Below are 23,773 nucleotides of genomic sequence, written 5' to 3'. Positions count from 1 at the left end.
TTGAATAATTTTAGCTCCCTTGTCAAAAATGAGGTGTTCATAGGTTTGTGGGTTAATATCCGGGTCTTCTATTCGATTCCATAGGTCGACTTCTCTGTTCTTATGCCAATACCAAGCTGTTTTCAATACTGTAGCTCTGTAAAAGAATTTGAAGTCAGGGATGGTAATGCCTCCAGAAGTTCCTTTATTGTATAAGATTGTTTTGGCTATCCTGGGTTTTTTTGTTTTTCCATATAAAGTTGATTATTGTTCTCTCAAGTTCCATGAAGAATTTTGGTGGGATTTTGATGGGGATTGCATTGAGTCTATAGATTGCTTTTGATAGAATTGCCATTTTTACTATGTTAATCCTCGCAATCCAAGAGCAAGGGAGATCCTGCCATTTTCTGGTATCCCTTTCAATTTCTTTCTTCAAAGACTTAAAAATTTTGTCAAATAGGTCTTTCACTTCCTGGGTTAGAGTTACCCCAAGATATTTTATGCTATTTGTGGCTATCATGGAAAGTGATGCTTCTCTGATTTCCCTCTCTGCTTCTTTATCCTTTGTGTATAGGAGGGCAACTGATTTTTTTGGAGTTGATCTTGTATCCTGCTACATTGCTAAAGGTGTTTATCAGCTGTAGGAGTTCTTTGGTAGAATTTTTGGGATACACTATCATATCATCTGCAAATAATGAAAGTTTAACCTTTTCCTTTACAATTCGAATCCCCTTGATCCCCTTATGTTGTCTTATTGCTATTACTAGAACTTCAAGCACTATATTGAAGAGGTATGGAGAGAGTGGACAACCTTGTCGTGTTCCTGATTTTAGTGGAATGTCTTTGAGTTTCTCTCCATTCAATTTGATGTTAGCTGTAGGCTTGCTGTGAATAGCTTTTATTATATTTGGGTATGATCCTTGTATCCCTAATCTCTCCACCACTTTTATCTTAAATGGGTGTTGAATTTTTATTTATTTTATTCCTTTATTGAATCTTTGGAAGTTTCTTCTCCTGATTCCTCTATATTCTCCCCCCATCTCTGCTGCATCCCTCCCAAAAGGAAAAAAAAACCTCATTCCTGCTGCATTTCCCCCAAGAAAAACAAAACAAAAAAAAGGTAAACAAGCAAGACAAATCAAAGAGAAAAAAGAGAAAAAAATGGATGAGAGAGAGAGAGAGAGAGAAACCATTAAACCAACACAGAACAAACAAGCAAAAATAAACTCACATCTGAAATAACAAAGTTTCTGCTTTTCCTTCTCTCCTGCCTCTCCACCATCTCTTCATCCATTCTGATGGCACTGGAGACTTCAATGTGTTATTCGGTATACCCATTTGTCCCATCATTTGACTGGCAACTGTCCATTGCAATGAGTCATTGGTCTAGCTCAAGGCCTCTGGTTTATGATACACCATCCTCACTGGATCTTCACTGAGTTGCTTCTGGGGTATCCTGTGTCTGAGAAATCTTGCAGGTATCATTCTGCAAGACTAGTACCTTCATGAGCTCCAATAGGACCTAGGTGGAGTAGGTGTTATGGTGATTCAATCCAAGGCCCAGTTGTTGAGCTGGGTGTTAGCTAGTCAGGTCAGATTGAGCCACTGGAACCACTCACCTCAAGTGTGGTGGCAGAGTCAGCTCTCCAACACGCATGCCTCAGTGTAGTTTTACCCTCGCCTGAGGTGAGGAGTAGGGGGGATTCCATCTCCAAGTGAATGAGCCGGCTCCCTTGCTATAGTGGACAGTGAGAAGTAAAGTCAGTTTTCCCAGAGTAATGAAGGGTGGGACTGTCTCAGTATAGCCCTCTTATTTCATCTTGTATGAGTCCTAAGGTCTCCTGAGGTGTCACAGGTCATACACGTCAACACAGACCCCTGTTTTGGCTGGAACATGGACCCATACTTTGGCCCTAGTCATAGCTCAGGCCCTGATGACATCGTGGTTCTAGGTGGAGGAAAAGATTACTTGGGTGGTAATGGTTACGGGAGGTGTGTGAGCACTGAACACTACCATGGCCTCAATTGCAGCCCCTGCCCTGTGACTCTATGTAACCATTAGTGAGAATGCAAGAGCCAGACTTCAAGTCAAACCCCCAGCCGCAATAGAACCATGGCCCACAACATGGTCCACGGCAGGAGCTAGATCTGGCCATCACCATTTCTCCCAGCAGTAGCATGGCTCCAAGACACTAACTTGGCCCTTGATCTTGGGTGTCTGAAAAACCTTCGATGGTAGCAGAAGCATTGGCCATCAGCAGTGAGCCTGGCTGTAGTGGGGCCATGGACTCTGACCCAGTCCTCAGCTGCAACTCGGGCCCAAATGTAGTCATTTCATTGAGTAACAGTGCAGACACTCAGATATGAATGCATCCTCAGTCACAAATCCAGACTCGGGTTACTGGTTTGACCCTGGTGTTCTTCATGATACTTAGGGGCAACCTGAGCCACGTATGTCAATCGGACTCTGGCCGTTATAGGGCTCCAGATCCAGACATGACAGTTGGCAGCAGCCTGGGCCTGAATGGCAACCTGGTCCTGGGTGGTAGCACAGTCCACCAATCTGTATGACCCCTGCTGTGATTTTGGCTCCTGCCCATATCATTGACATCATTATGGGCCCTGGTGATAAATTGTGCCACAGACTTTAATGCAGACCCCAACTCCCACTAGACCATGGACCCAGACATGGCCTCAGGCACCAGTTTAGCATGGTCAACATCCTTGGTCTGAGTGGTAGCTATGGCACTCATGATGGCAGCATGGCCTCTGGACATCAGCAATGCCTCAGGATGTGGCCCAGACCTCAGGCTTCATATGGTCTTTGGTAGTACCTTGGAGTCATGGGTATCTATATAGACCTCAGCTGCACTAGGTCCACAGACACAGACATGATCCCCCGCAGCAGCCTAGGCCTGGATGTTACTCTTGACCTAAGTGACAGCAAAAGTCACCCAGATCAGTATAGTCCCAATGGCATCATGGCTCTGAACCCCATCTCAGCCCCAGGAGGCAGCCCAGCTTCCTGGAGTCAGCATGGCACTCAACAGCAACAGGAATCACAGATATAAACACAGACCCTAGCTACTCTAGGCTCAGAGATCCACATATGGCCCTTGAGAGATAGATATCTTATCCAGACATTAACGTGATCCCAGGTGGCAAGCAGACCTCCCTCCTTAGCCTACTCTTCACAACCATCACCATGGAGCCAGGTGACAAACTGATATGCAGCATCTGCCCAATCCTCTACATCTACCTTTCTTCCTTTATGTGTTTTTCCATGACTTATGAACCATTCTGCTTCTCTAATTCTCTCAATCCTCTGTCCACTGTTTACTTAAAATGAGGAGGCCCACATGCCCTGCCCTCTTAGGTGCAATGCAGGCCCCTGGCTGCCTTCCTTCCAACCTGGGTCCAGAGACTCTGGTTGGCTTTCTTTTGCCTGATGGAAAAATATCAGTTAGGTCCCATCTGCTTTGAGTTGGTGTTGCTGTCCTTGGGTCAGCCTGGGCCCAGAGCCTGAAGCTGATCTTCTTCTCTAATTTTTTTATATTTAATTAAAATGTAAATACACATTTAAGCCTTCTTTTTTTTCGTCTCAGATTCCTCCCTCTTCCTCTCAAATTCATGTCATCTTTTTTAAAAGCATTATCATACACACATTAATAAACCTATAAACGCAAACCTTGAATCCATTTAGTGTGCTTATATGCATACATTTTTAATACTGATTACTTGGTATTGGGTAACAAATTAGAGAGCTCATCACTATAGAAAACTGATTTTTTCTCTCATCAGTTGCTCATTGCTCTTCATCTAGGCATACGGCCATCATAAAATTTTCCTCACCCATGTTGATGTCAACTAATGCTTAATTAATTCAACTTTTCTTAAGATTTGTTTGTCATTTACTCAACACATTTAAATTAAACATTTACCAATTTGTCTCAATAACTTTTTACTCAATCCCTTAAAAATACAAATTACTATGGAACAGATGACACAATTGATTGTTCTAGCTACTACTCTAAATGCTTATGTTGAAATTGATCACAAAAAAAGGAGCTGTATGCTCAAATTAAGAATAACAAAACAGATTTGATGATATTTTTTGTTTATAGCAACTTTACTTTTGGTGCCCAAAGCAAGAAATGATGTATATCTTCAGGGATTAGCAAACAACTCTGGCTCATCCATAAATGAAATACAACTCAGTGACAGAATATGGATTAATCTCAAGAACATTACATTGAATGAAAGGTGACACTTTCTCATCTACCATCTCTCCTCCCAAAGTATCATTCTAAGAAAGGAAAATCTCTAGGAACAGAAATCACATGTGTTTTTATTTTTTCAGTAATAATGAAATATGATGACTATTCACAGAGGGGAAGAACCAGGGAATTTTAGGAGATGTGATTCTTACTATGGCCTGTGTATACCTTTAGATGCATGGATTTATATAATAATTAAACTCATAGAATGCGCAACACATCAAAATTATGACAGAATTTATTGGAGTGCAACCTTCAAATAACATAATGAAGCATTTATCTCAAAGCTTAAGACAGTGACAGGCTAACACTTAGTTCAATGGCATTCTCCATCTGGAAATTGAAATATCAGATAGCATCACAATTACATGGTGTTTTGAATATTCAAATCACTGTGTTTTATAAGCTAATATAAATAAAATATTTTATAAATCATTAAAATGAAGAAATAAAATAAACATGGTATTTTATGTGTTATAATTTTGTCTACAGAAGACCAAAAGATTAAAATTAAAATCAAAAGTATATCAAACAGTTCAAACAATTTTGTTCATCTTGTAAATAAAAAGCAGTTATACTTTGCCATTTGTCTATCATCTGGCACCCAACCTCATAAAACTTTATAACATTTAATTTGAGAACTAAATTATATATTATTTTACAAATTCCCATCACACTTTTAAAATACTAATTTTTGTCATTGACAATGAGTTTGGTATTGTCTTGTTATGTGAGCATAGGTACCTGTAGAGGCCAGAAGAGAACATATGATCCCTTAAAACTATAGTGACAGGTTGTTGTGATCCACCTAATGTGGTTGCTGAGAAAGAAACTCTTTGGGTCCCCTGTAAGAACTACAAACACTTTTAACGAATGTGCCTTTTCTCAGTCATTCCTAACAGATTCCCATGTGGCGGTAACTTCTGTCTTCAGATATTTTTTATCTGAAATTGAGGTACAGCCAATTCTTAATGAACTCACAGCTGACAGCTTCATCCACCTCTCGTTACATCTTATAACATCGCATCCTCATCTTCACATGACAGATTTTATTCTGTACATGCAACTATTACAAAGCTATGAAGAAAACAGATTGACCCCCCTAACTTGTCATGGTCCAGCCTCAGTGGGATTCACTCATTCCAGGGTAGGAGCTTGAGGTTTAGAATTATTAAGCAAAAGGAACAGAGATGTGAGAGAAATAATAGGCGGAAACACAGAACAACACTAGAATGGAAAATCAGTGAATACTGAAATCGCCCACGTTTATTTTCCACTTGCTTATATACCTCACTCCCAAGGGGAGGGGCAGGCAACGGACTTCACTGTTTGGACAGAACATGAAGTAACCACACCCTTTGACCAAGTATCCTGCACAGAGTCACTCCCTAGAACTTCCTGTCAATTCCCTTGAAGGAGTAGGAATAGACTTAAAATTTCTGAACTATGATCAAGGTAGAGCAGATCCACGTCTATACTCAAAATACTAATTAATCACAACCTAGGTCAGCATCTCTTGTTTGTAACTATACCTATTGTCAACAACTTTGAGAGAGTAAGAATAAACTCAAACTCTCTGACCTTTAGTCAAGGTTGAATGGACTCATGTCTATGGCCCTGGCAATTCCTCCTTTTTAGTTATTTAATAAAGCCTGTGCTTCTGCTATAGGACACATGACCGCGCCTTTCTTAGGGGCCCTTTTCCCATATTTCAGACTTACCTGTCATCAGTAAATACATTCTGTCATGTATGCCCTTTGTCTTAGTCACCTGGGGGAGAAAGATGTTATCTGTCATTCACTACTGGCCTCAATAAATAAAAAGTTATGGGAGAATTCATCTCCCCCATATCTAAGCAGATAATGCTTTGTGGTACATATACTCTTATGGATATAATATCTCAAAACAAAGGAGTAGAGAAAGACCAAAGGTGGAATTGCCTTTTTAGATATTCTAGGATGTCTTTAAATACTTTTAGCTACAATCAAAATCCAAATTTGTCCTTTTAAGCATATCAAATCTAAGGATATATTGGCATTGTCAAGATTCTTTCAGACAAGCCCTAACCTTTTTATAATTAGTAACATCTTCATAATGAACTAAAGCAGTTACAAACATTAACAGGTCAATTCTATAAGTCTAGTATAGAAATAAACAATATACACACAATTTGCCAAATCACAGTTCTTTTAAATCCAGTCTAATCAGAAGACAAGAAAAGGTTTCTGTGATGGGGGAGCTATGAGTGCTTTTTTCTCTCCTATAGTTCATTTTGCATTGCTGCTTCTAAGTTTCAAAGATAAGTTTGAACTGTACCAGTCTCTGAGCAGCAGGAAAAACTTTTTGGCTACTCTTAATTTCAGAGGAGGGACTCCAGTAAACCTTTGTCTCCATAATGAGTCTTTTTTCCCCCCAAGAGGAGAAAAATATAGTCCCACGTTATAGTAAGGATGAACTGCCAAATATTCTGTCAGCATTCTAGGGTAAGCTCCAAAGTAAACAAGACACATTGAGGTCTAGAAATTTGTTCAGTATGTTCACCAAGAAACTAGAAATCACCAATCATCACTATGTTCTTTCTTCCTGTCTCAAACAGGAGATAACAAGGTCAGGAACACAGGTTCTTATTCCAACGAATCTATGGGGCCACCAGTGTTACAATATCATCAAGACTGGCACTCATCTATTTTACAGACAGTTTCTTCCTGTTAAAAATAAAGCACAAACACACCCTTGACTCTATATTAAAATAGAATTGACTCCTTTCCATAATAGACAAAGAGTATAGAGCACCTACTTTTTTTAAAAAGTTCTGTATTTAGAGCTCTCATTAATTGTATGATTTAAAGAGTCAGTAATTTGTTCATCAGCTTCTGTTTGCTGCCTGGTGGAATTAGAATTATTATTCCCCTTAGTAACCTCACCAAGAGGCTCAAGATCCCTTGTAAACAACAATAGATAGGGACATAGCCTTTGGATATCTCCCAAATATTTTCTGGAATCATTTAAAGATTCTAAGCTATCTTTCTAATCCAAGCTACAAGTATCACTAGCTGACAGGTAGCAACTTGCTCATTTACATTTTCACAGATGCTTACTTGGATGGTCAGAGCTGTGCTGTGGTCCACATCTGTTTGCTAGGCTAGGACAGCTAGCTGCATTCTCTGCCTCTTGGCCTTCCCGCAGGGTTCTCAGCTTGCAACATTCTGTTTAGCTACACGACATGCAACTGCACTCTGCAGCTCAGTGATCCCACCACAGACCAGAGATTGCCTACAACTGTGGCAGCAATTCCCAGAAGTCTCAGTGGTCCCACCATAGTCCAGTGGTGGCTCCATGTCCACACACTGCCTGTCATGGTTCTGCCTTGTTAGGAGTGTAAGGATTAGAGTTATTAAGCAAATGGAACAGAGACATGAAAGAAGTAAAAGACAGAAACACAAAACAGTACTGGAAGGGAAATTCAATGAATACTGACATTGCCTGTGTTTATTTTCCACATGCTTATATAACTGCAAAAGCAGAAGGGCAGGAAACAGACATTATTAACATAATATAAGGAATAAAGAGAGCATCTTCAGTGAAGCATTTTGCTTTTTGGACAGGACATATAATTACCAAACCTTTAGTCCAAATGTCCTGCAGGGAGCCACTCCCAAGGACCTCCTGCTGATCTCCTTGAAGGAGTAGGAATTGAACTGAATTCTCTGATCTTTGGTCAAGGTGGAGCAGATCAACCTCCATACTAAAAATACTAATTAATCACACCCTAGATCAGGATCCCTTGTTTGCAGCCATACCTATTGTCAACATCTTTGAGAAGAAAGAATAAACTGAAACTCTCCAATCTTTAGTCAAGGTAGAACTAACTCACAGTTTTTTGTCCCTGGCAATTATTTAGTTCATCACTTTTCATCGAAATTTCTCAAAAATGCAAGTAGCATACTTATTTTTACATCAATGGCATTCTAAATCTGCAAGTAGAAATACCAGATATATCACAGTTGTTATCATCATAAAATATTTGGTATAAGACTTTTCAATGATCGAATGAATGAAAAAAGTAGTGAACAACAATAAGAGAACAAGAAAAGTGACCACAAACCAGAACTCTACACTTTAAATTATTTCTTTACAGAAATAAGAAATGAATGATCCATTTCTTGAAATGAGTACGTTGATAACTTAATGAAGATTTAGCAGAGAAAATACAGGACACATGATCATTTTTAGCTCCTCTATTTCAACTCTTGAACCTAACTGAACTGATTACCAATTCTGTTTACTTTATTTTCGTTTCTGTCAAATAAGATCATTTTCCTGTTCATCTTATGACTGTGCCCCATAGGCTTCTTTACATTTTTATTCCTAGGAAAATCCAGTTATTTATCACCTGATACGTGTATGAGGCAATGAACTAAGGACATACACTGTCCTAGAAGGATACTCAGTTAGAAGACTGCTATCAGTCATAATTTCATCTTTTACAAATTAAATTTCAAATGTTTTGGTACATTTCTGATGACTGCATCACAAAACGAGTACCTTCTAAGGGCCATAGTTGTACCTCAGAATGATGTATTCCAGTATTTCTATAATTTGAAACAAAGACTCTATTATCCCTGAATATAAATATACTAACACATTTTTATAAGTATATTTCTATGAATGCAGTGTGTTGAATTAGAATTCATTGCAACCATACATTTTCAGGTTGCAAAAATCTTATGCTCCAAGGAAATGAATAGAAATTCATAAATTTCCAGCATGTAAATGTCTTGTGTGGCCTGACATTCCCCAGGAATTGTAGCATGTGTTTTAGGAACCAAGGGGCTGACTGTTTGGGGGTTTGCCCCTCAGCCACCACAGTACCTTAAGTGATGCTTGTCTCAGTTTATTGTCTGCCAGGATCAAAACACAAGAGTGGACTGAAGAATGTGCATATCCAATAATCTGGTGATAAAAAAGCAGCATGCTTTTCTCCAGGATTTAAAATCTTGAAATTAGAACAAAAAATGACAGAAGGACAATGGCATACAGTAAGAGAAATACAGTTACAGTTTCCAGAGCTCTAATGTGGGCTGTGGTACTTGCATGTCTGGATTCTCTTGCACTGAGCTGCATAATCTTCAGATGTCTCCACAGAGAAGTGATGAGCAGGAGAAATATCATTAAGGACACATTGAAGGGTATGAATGTAAAAATGTACTTGGTAAATATAATAATTTTGGTAAGTTGAACAGAATTATCCAAGCTAGAAATATCAGACATGTTACTTTTAAATCCATCAAACCAGGCATCAAGTTGTATGTTTGTAAATATGATGTTAGAAAATAAAAGAATCAGAGATGCCAGCAGTGTTACTGAGACCACCTTGTTAACTCTCCACTTTAGTTGAAGAAAGATAAGAGTTGAAAAAGTTACCTATTTTGAGAAAATAAAAGATACTGAGGCATGTAGCAAGCCAGACGTTGAAATGATTGGACACTGTCAATAAAACAGTAATTATCTTTATCCTTTTCTCATTAATCAACAAATCTGACCAGACATTATATAGAGATACAAGTATAAATACAAACCAGAATTCAGTGAACCTGCAGATGGCCAGAGCAGTGAGAATCTGATCCACTGAAGAGATCTTTCTTCTCTTGAGCAAGTCCATGATGTTCACCACTGCTATGAATCCATTTGCTGTGATTCCAAATATGAATTCTGCAAAGAGAATGGCCCCAGGGAGGCTCTGTAGGAGAGTACCCATTGTCCATAAATAATGCAAGAAGTCTAATACAACTCTTAAAGTTCCTTAATGAAATAATTTCAAGTGGCAGTGGTATTTATTGAATATTACAAAATATTGTCCCATTGATAACAGATTATACAATGCTAAGCCAAGAAACAAGAAGGTCTCCATGACACTGTAATTTTTTCAGACACTGAGTTGCTTGGATCAGATGCAGGATATTCTGAACAAAGTAGTCTGTGGTTTCATAGTTAAATAATGCTGGAGCAAATACTCAATTTTCATGTAATGATATGCAAAAAGCCAATTTGCATGATTTTGAAGTCTTTCTTTTTCTTTTTTTTCATTCTGATCATGCTTTTCTCCTCTAAGATCCTCCAATTGTCTCAAATACATATTTTAGTCTGTCAAAATAAACCTGGGACAATGAATACAACAAAACTCTAGTATACTTAAAGAAAACAAAAGCAAAGAACTTCCTAAGAAACAATGACAGGTTCATAAAAAATTCCAGTGTATGTACACAGATTCTGTTTAAACCTTCTCATGCGAAAGGTTGGAGTTTTCTAAGTGAATTGTCTCTCAGAGAGGTAAATGCAAAGCAAATATTTCACCTCAGAAAATACGAGTTTATTCTGAGGCAAACATTTGTGAGCATAGCCCAGGAACACAAATTTAGGTTGCCTAAGAAAAAAAGTCAACATGGAAATGGTTTCATGAACTTCTAGTTACAGATAAAAGAAAATCATAAAACATGGTGTTTCTCACATGTGCTGCAGTGGTATGAACAGCTGGTAAGTGGATTATAGAAAAGCAGGTAAAACTCTGCTGAAGTTTTTGTGTATGATCTGAAGATATTCTTAGCTTTTGAGGTTAGTAGATGTGAGTATTCTGTTAGTTTATTCCAAAAGTTTTTACTCATAACTGAAAGAATAGAAGATCAGACACACAATTGGACAGTAGATTGCTACTAAGGAGACTAAAAATTGCCAAAGATAATTTGATTTTGGATTTACAACATTATAACTCTCCATAATCGAAAAGTTCTAGTCAATAAGTCCGTGTAGTAGAATCTTCATAGTAAATATAAAAAGGGTAATACTCCTAAAAACCCAGGCACTGAATATAATATTGATTTATCATTTTATTTTACATTTTGCATATCATTTACTATACATAAAAAATTTTCTACCCAAACTTATTAAATCTGTAGTAGGAGGGCCTGCTTATTTGTCCTGGCTGCCCAGGACCAAAATAGCCACACTAAAACTACATTAATTAAAACACTGCTTGGCCCATTAGCTCTAGCTTCTTATTTGAAAAGCAGGTAAATTAATTTAACCCATTTCTATTCATCTATATTGCCACATGGCAGTGGCTTACCAGCAAAGATTCTGCATGTCTAACTCTGGCAGCTCCATTTCCAGAAGAGATATTTTCACAACAGACCTTCTGATATGCTGACCTTCACAATCTTTCTTCCCTTTCTTCTCAGATATTTCTTGAACCATAGAAGCCTGAGGTGTGATGTAAATATATCAACTGGGGCTGGGTTCTATTGTTCTCTGTATTCTACACATTTGTGACTTTGTGTGATGGTCTCCATTTTCCCTAAAGAGAAAATGAATTGATAAGAGTTTGTAGTTACCTTCATTCAGGAAAGGAAGCTGGCACACAAAGACAATTCTTGGGCCACAGGTCTGGAACTAAGTTTGTAGGTTTGCAGATGGTAATTGCTTGGGGCAAAGGTGTGGCCAGGATAGGATTTTTGTTTAATAATGCAACTGCTTTAACCTATATTACTACAAGCTTAACTTAAGAATGAATAAACTTAAAAAACAGCTTACCTAAAATTCATGGGTAAAGAAATTATACTTGTGTAGAACTGTAGGTACACAGGTTCCCCATTTTCCTGAGGCGCTATGCAGGGCTGTTCTGCTTCCTGGTTCCACTGCATCAGCTTAAGGGTGTGGCATAGAACTGCCTTCTCCTGTTTTGTCAGTTTTGCCTACGGCCCAAAGGTGTAGCTTAGAAAGAACTCTCCCTTAACCGTTGTGGTAGTTCCACCTGCAAGCAGGGTTCTCGCCGCAGGCAAGGTTCCCGGGTCAGCTCGTCCCTGAACCTGAGCACGCCCACCTGGCTTCCTCTTTTCTCTGATCTGCTGCTCTCCGACCTTGGGTGTGGATCCCTGACTTCCCTTTTTAGTTGATCCTGGTGGGGGCTGGTGTCCTTTTGCCCCACAGTATATATATATCCGACTAAAGCTGCCATTTGCCGCTGCTCCTCGGCAGATGAGCCAAGTCTCTTTGTGTGTGTGTGTCGTCTCTGTTCAAACCCCTAGGACAATTGTCCGTTCTCGTGGGTTCGGGTCAGGAGAGCGCGCGCCTGTTTCGAGGTTCGGGTGTCCACAGAAAAGTGCGGAAGACAACATAGAACCACTAATTCAGTGTGTCTTACTTCAGGTAAAGAAAGATTTTTCACATTTTCCAATTAAAAAAAAAAAATGGTTGATCACAAATATACACTATTTACATTTTCTGTGCTCATGAAAAGAGGGGATTCTATCTCTGGCTCAAAGAAACAGACTCATTGGTGTGATGCATGACTAGTAAAACATCAGAGAAAAAAATTGGGTTCAACCTGAAGTTCCTAAAGGCAAAACAGCCAGCCACTGGCTCTTATTTCAACCTCAGTCCAAAAATGGCAATCTTTCCTCCTGGAATCTCAGAATGAGACTGATACTGAGATCGGTCTCCTCCCACTTTATAATACTCTCTCAGACTGAGATTAAAGGCATGCACCACTTGGATTAAAAGCATGCACACCTGGTTTCTTTGGCAACTAGTGTGGCTACTGGGATAAAAGGTGTGTGCTTCCATGCCTGGACTGTAATACTTACCAGTGGGGCTGTTTCACTTTCTGGTCTTCAGGTAAGCTTTATTTATTAAAATGAAAGTGAAATGCCACTACATTGGTATGTAGATTCCATTATATAGCCAAAATCTTCCCCATTCTCTTTTTCTTTTACATATCACAACAAAGTGCTACATAAACACTAAGAATCCTCAGTCGTGTATCTCGTACCTCACATTCCTTCATTATCTGCTCCATCACTTCAGAAACTGGACATGCTGATCACTAAGCAGTATGACACAGATGTTCTTAACGAGATGAAGAATAAACAGAACAACAACAACAACAAAACTAAATAAACAGAAGAAAAATCAAATGCTAAGAAACATTTAGAAAAATACATCTTGACTTTAAAGAAACACACAGTGAGTAAGATACCTTATTGTGACTGTCTGACACATGCTCCATCTCTTAGCAGTACTAAGTAAAAGTGAAGGAAATGTATAGTAAAATTTTCACAGATGATTCCAGCTGCAGTAGAAATATTCAGAAAAGAGAAATAAGACAGCATGCCCAATGTTAAAGAGAACTGAAAATAGAAGAAAATCTGAATTTCTTTCCTTTGTGAGAAATAAGACAGCATACCAGAGTGTTAAAGAAAACTGAAAATAGAAGAAAATATGAATTACTTTCCTTTTTTTTAGTTTTAGCCACTATGAAAATCAGTATGATGACTTTTCAAAAAGCTAAAATAAATTGATTATAAGACCTGGCTGTACCAGTTCTTCACACCTTCTACACAACAGACTTGGTTATCCATGTTCAATGCCTGTCCATTCACAATAGCTAGCAAATAGAAACAAACTATATGTTTTAGCAGATGAATGGTTTATGAAGATTTTGCAAGATGAAAATCACAATATCAATGCCATGAAAGAAATATCTTTTTCACTTTTTTGCCTCCTTCCAGATAGCGAAGATAGATTCAGAGGGCAAACGGGGAAATAAAAACAACGAGCCAATTCATGGGCTTATGGTAAAGAGGTGGAACCTTGGTCCCCAGAGAAGGCAAAACTTGAGTGGCACCTGTTAAGCAAGATTGTGTCTTCAAAGGTGAAACCAGCACCAAGATAGGGATGAGAGATTTCAATGTGAACCTCACACATGGTTTCAGGTGGATAACACAAGTCCAGTCATCTGCACGGCCCTTGGTGGTAACAGGAGCTATGAACATCAACTCAGACCCTGGTTGCTATAGGCAGACTTGGCCATTGGCAAAAGTCCTAGCCCAAATGGTACCATGGCTCTGAGTGAAAGTGTAGTCCACTATCAAGGTCCTGGTGCGACATAGAAGTCGCATATCTACATGGACACAAGTTGGAACCTAGACCATGGGCATCCAGCCCTAAAAAGAAGGCTTTGAAGTCACCATGGTTCCATGAGTCAGGGTAGGACACTAGGATCGGCATGCCTAGGGTTACCCGGTCGACACCTGGTTATGCCCTGCCTGCCCCAGCTGCAAAGCATGGCATGGAGCTGTTGCTTTTATTCTCTCGTGTTTCCAGGCCTCAAAACTCCTGTTTTTTTGTGCTTGTTTTTGAATTTTTTTTATGAGACAGGGTTTTTCTGTGTTGCCCTGACTGTCCTGAAACTTCCAGTGTAGACCACGCTGACTTCAAACTCACAGATAACTGCTTACCTCTACCTCCTGAATCCTCGACTTAAAGATGTGACCCACCCCACCATCACTCCACAATTCTTGAAACTAAAATCTACCTCAAACAAGTCTTCAATATGTGATTTAGAATTGAGTATACTAGATGTCCAAAAGAGACGGTGACTCATCATTGAAATCTACATACTCTTAGTTTTGGTTACACAGCTCTCTTACTCTCAGTCCTCATCTACTTACCCTCTACTGCTTATTCCCTTCCTGTACTTTCATATTCAGTGTGATCTACTAAAAAGGAAAGAATCATTGGTGTGGGGGAGGCAATAAGGAAAGAGAAGAGTATAATAGAGCTGATGAATTCTAATCACAGCTATTGCAATTTCCTTAGAGTATTGAGATAGTATCAATGACAAACTGTAATTAAATTTGAGTACAAATTTAACTACACTTCTTATTTGCATTGATAAAATAATTCTGGATTTTCTTCTAATACAGATGTACTTAAATTTGCAACTTTTATTCCAGAATATAAAAACATTTTTTAAAATAATCTAATGTTGTTTTTAAGAATTTCATGAGTGAGGTACTGTGTTTGTATCAATTTTATACCGCTTCTGCCCCATCTCCTCCCACCAATTCCACTTATAATCAAGGCCTTTTTTTTGCTATAATTATCATCATACACACTCACACACACATACACACAAACCAAAAAAAACCTACTAAGTCTAGTTTTGCTTTTGCACACCCATATTTAGTGTTGACCAGCAATAGATAACCTATCTATTAATTATATAACCTACCTATTAACCTATCTAAAAAATTTGATATATGCATGTAGTACAAAGAACAATGTTAACAGCAATGATTTCTTGAAACAAGTTAACAGTTTTACATAATATTTAAAAATAGTTTTAAACTTACTGTATAGAGGATATGTATTTTTATTGGTTATACCTAGCCCCACAATTCTGAAAAAAAATGTGAATCATATTTTGAATAATGGCATAGTTTTTATTAAAGGAGTAGTAAGGAAATGCTATAGACAGGTTTTCTTTTATATATTGTACATGTTCACAAACACAAAATATTGCTAATTGGTAGGCACAGATATACTTTCCAGAAATTTCTTTAGAAATAATTTAATCAAAGTCTATTTTTCAAAAGCAATACAAAAGCAATACGAAGCTGCTAGTCACACCACATCTCTGATATTGGTTGAAGGACTTTAAGTTTTTGGTTTTTTCAGCCAGAGGCTTGTTTTCACCTGCACCATTGTCAACACTAAGGCCTGTTTGAACTTCCTGTTTCCCCATATCAGTATGTAGGAATGGGTTGAAGGATATAATGTTCCAACAACCTGGCAAATCAGGTGGACTGGCTCATCCAGAGACTTCATATAACTGTGACCTGAAATCATTAGAGTTAGGAAAACACGGAAAATAACAACAGAAAGGAGATAACAGCTTGCAGAGCCTTAATGTGGGTCATAGTGCTTGGATCGTGGCATCCTCTTCTGTAAAGCTTCATTGTCTTAAGGTGTTTACACAGAGAATAGATTAACAGCAGGAAGCAGATCATAGATATGGTGAATGGAATGACATTGTTTAGAGTGAATGTCATCATAATTGTATGGTATAAGACATAAGCCAGTTTGGTCTTCCCAGTCAAGTTGCCACTGTGATCATTCACTTGGACTTTGCCACACGTGTTCATCATCAGAAGATTAGGAAACAAAAGTACCAAACTACCCAAAAGTACAACTACAATGACACTCTTAATTTGTTCCTTCAGGCCAAGAAAAATAAGGTTTGAGAAATTGCCTATCTTCAGCAAATATAGTATGCTGAGTATTGTTGCCAGCCAGGTATTAAAATGGTTGGTTATAGCCCAGGCATAACAAATAAAAGATTTTACTTGCATAGTTAATAAAGCTGGATTAAACACAGTTGAGCGCCAATTCATTAATATTATGCAAAGCAAACCAAACCTGAAGATGGCCAAAACAGTCAGAATTCTATCAGCTAAAAAGATTTTTCATTACTTTTATGCAGCCAGTAAAGTTCACCAGAACAATGAAGACATTGGCCAAGCTTCCAAGTATAATTTTTGCCATCATTGCGAAGGTTGCAATGATCAGAAAAAAACTCATCGCATCTGAACAAATAGTCTTTAAAAGAGGAAAAACGAAATTTATCTTGTCCGGGGCTGTGAGTTATGTGAACACACTGATTCCTATGCTCTGCATTTACAGTCAGTGAAGATCATGCTGTGTAGGGCCCTGTCTTCCCTGTTCCTCGAAGCCAAAGCACAGGATGCAAGAAATGTTTATGCTAACCAGCTTAGCTTTCCCTGCTGGATTCTGCCAGTTGGAGGGAATTAGTTCAGAGCCTTGTTTCTGTCATTGCTATGGTAATTTCACCTGCTAAGGAGGGTCCTCACAGGTACCCTAAATCTCCTCCCATCTGTCTGTCAGGGTTCCCAGCTCTATACCCCCTACATGGAAGTTCCAGTTCCGGCCACTGTTGCCAGGCGGCCAACACTATGATCTCACTCCCAGGTGGGAGGGGGCTCTTGTCCTTTTGCCCCCAAGTATATAAACCCGACATGTGCTGAATAAAGTCGACATTTACCCTTTGGGCAAATGATCCTAGTCTGTGTGTGTGTCTGTTTCAACTCCTTGGATATTGATCCGGTCTCGCGGTTCAATATGGGAGGCACGCCCCGTATCAGAGAGTAGGGCTTTGCAGATTTGAGCGAGACAGTGCTGTGTTTAAATACAATGGCCCATGTCTAGTGCAAAAGCAGATCTGTGTGCTGTGAATCTATTTGAGGCTGTTTTTTTATAGAAACAAGAATGTTTGCAAGACAGTTCAGATGGATTTTATTCATACAGCCTTCTAAGAATTGGTGAGTTTCAGAGCTGAGGTTATAGGGAAGCTACCATCTCATTTGCAAGCATGCAAATAAACAAATCTGTGGACTTGGTTTAAAACAGTTTCCTCTTGTTTAAGGTCACCATAATTTGTATTCATCCATGTTACTGATTTCCTATTAAAATTTTAAAACTCAGTCAAAGGATATGCAATGAGTTTGTAAATCCCTTGCTCCATAATGTTTATATATAGAATTATTACTGATTGTTAAATGACAGATTTATGCATTTTTTAAAAACCCAAAATTTCCTAACCAAATTGATAAGGAACACTAGAAAGGCTAATACTTCATGTCTGATGAAAACACCTATCACCTGTGTATGACTTTTCCTGAAAAGCTGACAAAAGCTTGTGTGTACAGTGCTTGCATGTGCTTGAAAGACCACCCTACGGATGTCTTCCTAGCGAGAGAGGCCCTGAATCCACAAACCCGCCGAAGCCACACTTACGGATGCAAACTGCAAGAGGTTTATTCGAATACACAGGTACCTGGGGCGACAAGGTCTCTCGGAAGACTTGCGCGCCCGTCAGGCTAGGGTGAGGGGTTTTTATAGGAGAGCAAAAGCGCGGGAACAGAAGCGAAAAGCATGGTTATGGGGATTCATTCCATTGGTCAATTTAAATAAGGCTAAGCTGAGTGGCACATTCTTGACCTCTTACCTAAATACCAAGGAGGGGGGTTGTCCAGGGGCTTCCTGTCCTGACTGGAGACCCACCTGGATACCAAGGAGGGGGTTGTGCTTCCTGTCTTCCTTATCTCTTCCTGCCTTCCTAGCTGGAGACCCACCTGGATACCAAGGTGGGGGTTGTCCAGGAGTTTCCTGTTTTCCTTATCCCTTTTCAGTGCTCACACATGTGCCCTCTCATGCCTGTCTCATAGGTAGAAGAATCATTGTAGTATTGTCTCGTAAGTTAAAGTCTACTGTCAAAGATAGCATGTAAGTTTAAAGTAGTCATTTGCTGTACTTCAAGCCATTTGTTCCACTATAAACAGCCGTAACATATAAATATTTTCGAACATATGTACCATCGTTATATATTTATATAATTATCCTTTTAAGTATTGCTAATATCATTTTATTCAAACAATCAGCAGTATTTTTAAATAATTCTTCGTCGATCTTTTTTTAAAATTTTATCTTAATATTTTGTGTATTTTGCCTGCATGTAGGTTAGTATACCACGTGCATTCCCAGTGACTGAAGGGTAAAAGCCTCCCTGTGGTTTCTGTGAATCAAATCCATGTTCTTTTCAAGAACTACAAGTGTTCTTAACCAGTGAACTTATCTCTGGTCCCAAAACTTTCCAAAGATTTCTCAAAAGAATCTGTGTTCATTACTGTGGGGTTAAGGATTTATATATAAATATTTGGTTTTCATGTAATTTATTTTCATGACTTTATTTTTCATATTATTAAATGTCAAAATATTTCATCTATGAGTTCTATTTTTTTCAATTTTTATAATATAATTAGTTTTAAAGGAGCCTGTCGAAGTCCCACTACAAAGAAGGAAAATCAGGCACTTGGCTTCACATGGCTTTAATATGGACATTTTACAACTACTTGCTACTTAGTTACATTTTATGAGTAAAATACAAGTAAAATAATATCATGTTCATTATCAACAGCAGTGACAGTCACCTCCCAATTTGAAAACAAATAGAGTCTTGGAATATTTCGAATGGAAACTGCTTGCTGAGATCATTTTTCTATAAGATAAATAATTAAAAATTCATCCAACAATAATTATTTTCCAACAGATTAAGCATATTTGGAGTGTTTGTTTTGAGAATGGGGTTCATGTTCTTCTGTCTGACATGTTTCATTTTTTATAAAGTTTATTATTGCAAACCTAAAATTTCAAAACGTCTTAACCAGGTTTAGCACAAATAGAGTATTATTATTATTCCCTCATAAAGCATAAATGTAAATGTGATTGCTCAAGTAAACCAAATAAGAATCTTGAAACAATGGTTATCAAGTGTAGTTGGGCATGTTGTATTCAAGCATTTGAAAGGCAGAGGTAAGAGATAACTTCAAATTCACGATCAGCATTACTGGACAGTGACTCTCATTCCAATCAAAGCTACATAGACAGAATTTGTTTCAAAACAAAACAAAAAATGATATATAACAGTGATTATTTGGGGGGAATTATCTTAAATTAATTTTTGCATTCTTATTTAAGACCTTAAGTCAATACTAAACAGTAAACAAAACATGTTTGACAAGAACAAAGTAAAATGGAATATTAAAATATAGTTGTCAAGATCAGTTCATTGAACAATAAGATCACATTTTTGTATATTTTTAATGCTTTTTTTTTTGCAGTGACTGTTTGCTAACACCCACAAATGTATTGGTCTGAAGGAACTGAAGACAGAGTTCAGGATCAGAGACTCCTCTATTCCCTATACACTAACTGCTTAGCTTTATTAAAAGCATTAAAATTCTCCAACAGCTATAGATATCTGGACTCTTTCAATTTGACCCAGAACTTATAAATAATATCTTTAGCACAGGTGATCCTGTTATATCCATTTGGAAATGATTATAAATTATGTAATTATACTGTTTTCCTTTTTTACCTATTTTACTTTTTTCTATAGCATAGATTGGTAGTGATTATTTTTATACTCTAGTCTATGGAGTAAAAGCAATGGAGAAAAATAATGATGTTATTAATGAAAGCTTTGTAATTGTGAAAAAATAATGGATCTAGGTGAAGATGTAATTATGAAGTTCAACAAAGGCCTGTGTGGCAGTAGGATGGTTCACATCTTCACATGGACTAAATCCTGAACATCCATAAGGCATATTTATTGATTGTTACACAAAGTATTTCCTCATACCAAGACCCCTAAGCTATTTTACATGTCTTACTAAAGGAGAGCATCAGAAGCCCCCATGACTCTAGACCTTAATTTTGTATGGCTGCAATATACAATAATACAACAGCTTTATGCGTGTCAGAAGCATCTTGTGACCAAAGTCATGGGATGGTTGCAATGCACCTTCAGCAAAACAATCACTGTTTTTAATAAAGATTTCTCAAAGTCACAACTTCTAAAAAAGAGCTGTTCATTCTAATATCTGCCCAATAGAGAGATTCTGTTAATTCCTACAAAATTGTTACTGTGACAAAATAATCACAGACAATCTGCTTAATAAGTGGAAAGATTTTTTTGGGCTGATAGTTTCTGAGGATTCATGTGATAGTTACTTGATCCCCTGGAACTGGAGTAAGTCATGATATACTCTCTTGTAAAGTCATCAGATGTTGGAGAATGTAGAAGTCACACCTGATATCACTGGTTATGAATTTTTAATCTGCTAACCTAAGATTTTATTACATTTGGTTACTAGACATGCACAAAAGTTCTTTTCCTTAATTATTTGACTAACATCAAACAGAAAAGGACAGCATGATAAGAAAGCATGATTTCAAGGATGGTTTATCATTCCTGAAAGAGATCAAATGGGCACCTACCTATTCATGAACTGAAGTTTTGCTCCTTGCTCTCTTCTTTTTCTAGTTTGATATTTCAGTGAAAGTTAGAGTCTCATTTACCAGCAAGGAAGTGAGAAATACTGTCTTGCATTGTGTTGCTGCATTTTTTGTAAATTTATGCATGATTTTTGGGTTCATCATACCAGCTAGTAAATCTATGAAACTCAGTACCTAGTCCATTATAAAAAAATTTAAATTTGTGGAAGGATCATATCATCTGGGCAACATTTGAGTGACCCACTGTCACTGAGAATCCATGTTTAAAAAAATTTTTTTTAATTCTTTGAGAATTTCATATATTATATTTTGTTTCTGTTTGTCCATTTTCCACAAGTCCTTCCAGATCTATCCTTTTTATACCTATGTAACTTTGCGTCATCATTTTTCCTTAAACCTATAGAATCCATTAAACATCCCTTGGTGTAACCAACCACTTTCCAACTGAATTTAAATCCTGTTGTGTGATACTATTCCTGGGGCAGGGGGTCAATGTGAAAAAACATCCACTTACCCTATATATGGAACTGGTGTTAGATCAAAGTACAGATAAATTCCAACTTGCTGAACCAATGAGTTTTATTTGGGGTAACTAATGTGAATATAGATGAAGGGTACAGGAACATAATTTATAGCATGGGTGACAGTCCAGAAAAGCTGAAAACCCGGAGTGCATTGGGTAACCAGCGGACAGCTCAACAAGTTAGAGAGTATCCTTTCCAAGAAGCTAGGTAGCCTTAATATTCATGCAAACAGTTCAGCATGTAAGAGAAACTTTTAATATTATAAAATATTATTGATAGAAATATAGTCTTGGAATTATCACCCCTGGAATATTTATTTAGGCATCGAGGAATAAATAAAATTGTAGTTGATCACATTATTTGTGAATGCTTAATTTTGGTGAAATCAGTATACTGACTAGTGTATATGAAAATTAAAATAATATACAATGAATTCTAGATGAAACAGGCATATAATACCGACTTTATAATGGGTGAGGACACCTCTCCTCTTTGAGGCACTTACTGTTAAAGAGAATTCTGGTTTATTGATAGATATTTAACAAAGAGAAAAATATAGCCCTTCTAATAATGCACATTTCTCTGGGTACTGAAAAATACATGTCAATTTTTATTTTCTTTTGCAGCCAAAATGTGAATGCAAAGCTGTATGCCATTCTCACCTTATCTGGAAAGACTCTCTCCCCAGGGGCTACTGGCCTGGTGGATGCTGAGATGATTCTAATGCAGAATGAAAGATCTCCTTGCAAGTAAGCTTAATCCTCACTGTAGACCCAGGTCCTGTTTCTTTTCTGAGAGTCTATGAAGCCTCACTATCACCACCCATTCCATACAGCTCCATCCCTTTGTCCTATTTCTGTCTGTTTCTCTTCTTCCTTGAACTCATTTGCTCCCTGGAAAAAGCCTCAGCACATAGACCTTTCTGCCACTACACTGAAGGTATATATGCTTTTCCATCCTTAGATACTTCCCTAATATCCCAAAGTATCCTATTATACTTTCTCCATCTGTCTTACCACAAAATTATGGATAAGTATGGGTTTTCAAATGATTCAGTGATTGAAAGTACTATCAAACCTAGACATAAAATTACTGCCTTACATTCTCTGCAGTCTATACTATATTTGAAAACCATTCCTGACTTTATTTAATTATATGCAGTATTGTTCCCTAATTACTAAATTATGACAATATCAAAATTCTCATTGTTTATTTTGCCCAGAATGTTTGACAACCTTCTTCTCCTTTGGTGCCAATCCGTGATGTTTAAAAGGAGACACTGAAGGCTGTTAAAGGGAGGTGGATACAGTCTGATTGTCTTTGTTGCTAATGGAAGAATCGTCTCTATTTCCTCTGGAAATGAGGAAGTGTCTTACTGTGTGGGTGAGCTAATTCTTTTCATTGACTTTTCACAACATAAGAATTTCATGCCTTATATACATGTAAAACGGACCTAGTGCACCAGCTAAAATGGAATGTGTTTCATAGCATGACCTGAACAACTTGTATAATACTAAGTGTGGTCTAGATGCAAAATAACTATGGACACATTGAAAACCATAAAAGTATTTAAATTTCAATAAATATGTATTTATGAGTAAGCATTTGTACAGATGTATCTATGAGTGTGAAATAAAGAAATATTATTTTCATTACTTAATGTTAGAAAAATAAAGAACAAAATGACATTTTAAATTAGATCAGAATGTGAGATCTATAGATATTGTATGGCCATGACTCTGCACAGATTGGTAATTTTAAAGCATCTAAAAAGCCATGTATCTCAGAAAGTTACATAAACTGTTTACATTTTTGTCTTTTTGTCATCTTTTATATATTTGAGAATCTCTAAAGGCATTTTTTATAGAACTCAAATAGTCATAACGAAATACCTGAATTGAAGCAAACATCTAGGTAATGAAAGTAATGTGTTTTCATTTGAACAGGAGCGTGTGAGTTTCCAAACATTATCAATGACTAGAAAACACTGTGGGAGCTGTGTGTTTACAGAGAAGTATCTGGTCTGCCTCATCTGAGTTATGTGAGGAGACATATTATCATGGAAAGATCTTCAAACTCAGTTATTGGTAAGCCTCCATGTTTACTCCTTTGTTAGTATATGTGGGAGAGTTAAGAGTAAATATGTTATGAGAATCAACTCAGAAATTTTCAAAATTAATTTTAAAATGGCATTTCAAGTGAGTATGTAAGCAAATCTTCAAAACATATTTAAAATGGAGCATTTTTCTGCAATCAATAATTGATATCTTCTGGAACACATTT

At 37.5% G+C, this 23,773-nt stretch overlaps 1 protein-coding gene across 1 annotated transcript; it reads right to left on the bottom strand.

Annotated features, from left to right (window-relative positions):
• Positions 1–15,749: 15,749 nt before the first annotated feature.
• On the bottom strand, positions 15,750–21,060 carry LOC125399313 (taste receptor type 2 member 136-like). The gene is given in 4 exon segments (XM_087903921.1): positions 15,750–15,952; positions 15,955–16,549; positions 16,551–16,729; positions 21,030–21,060. Coding segments are annotated over 4 exon segments (1,008 nt in total).
• Between the last annotated feature and the right edge of the window lie 2,713 nt (positions 21,061–23,773).

This window comes from Myodes glareolus, chromosome 3 (assembly GCF_982192425.1).
Source record: "Myodes glareolus chromosome 3, mMyoGla1.1, whole genome shotgun sequence".
Taxonomy (NCBI): domain Eukaryota; kingdom Metazoa; phylum Chordata; class Mammalia; order Rodentia; family Cricetidae; genus Myodes; species Myodes glareolus.
This window is presented reverse-complemented; position numbering and strand designations above follow the sequence as displayed.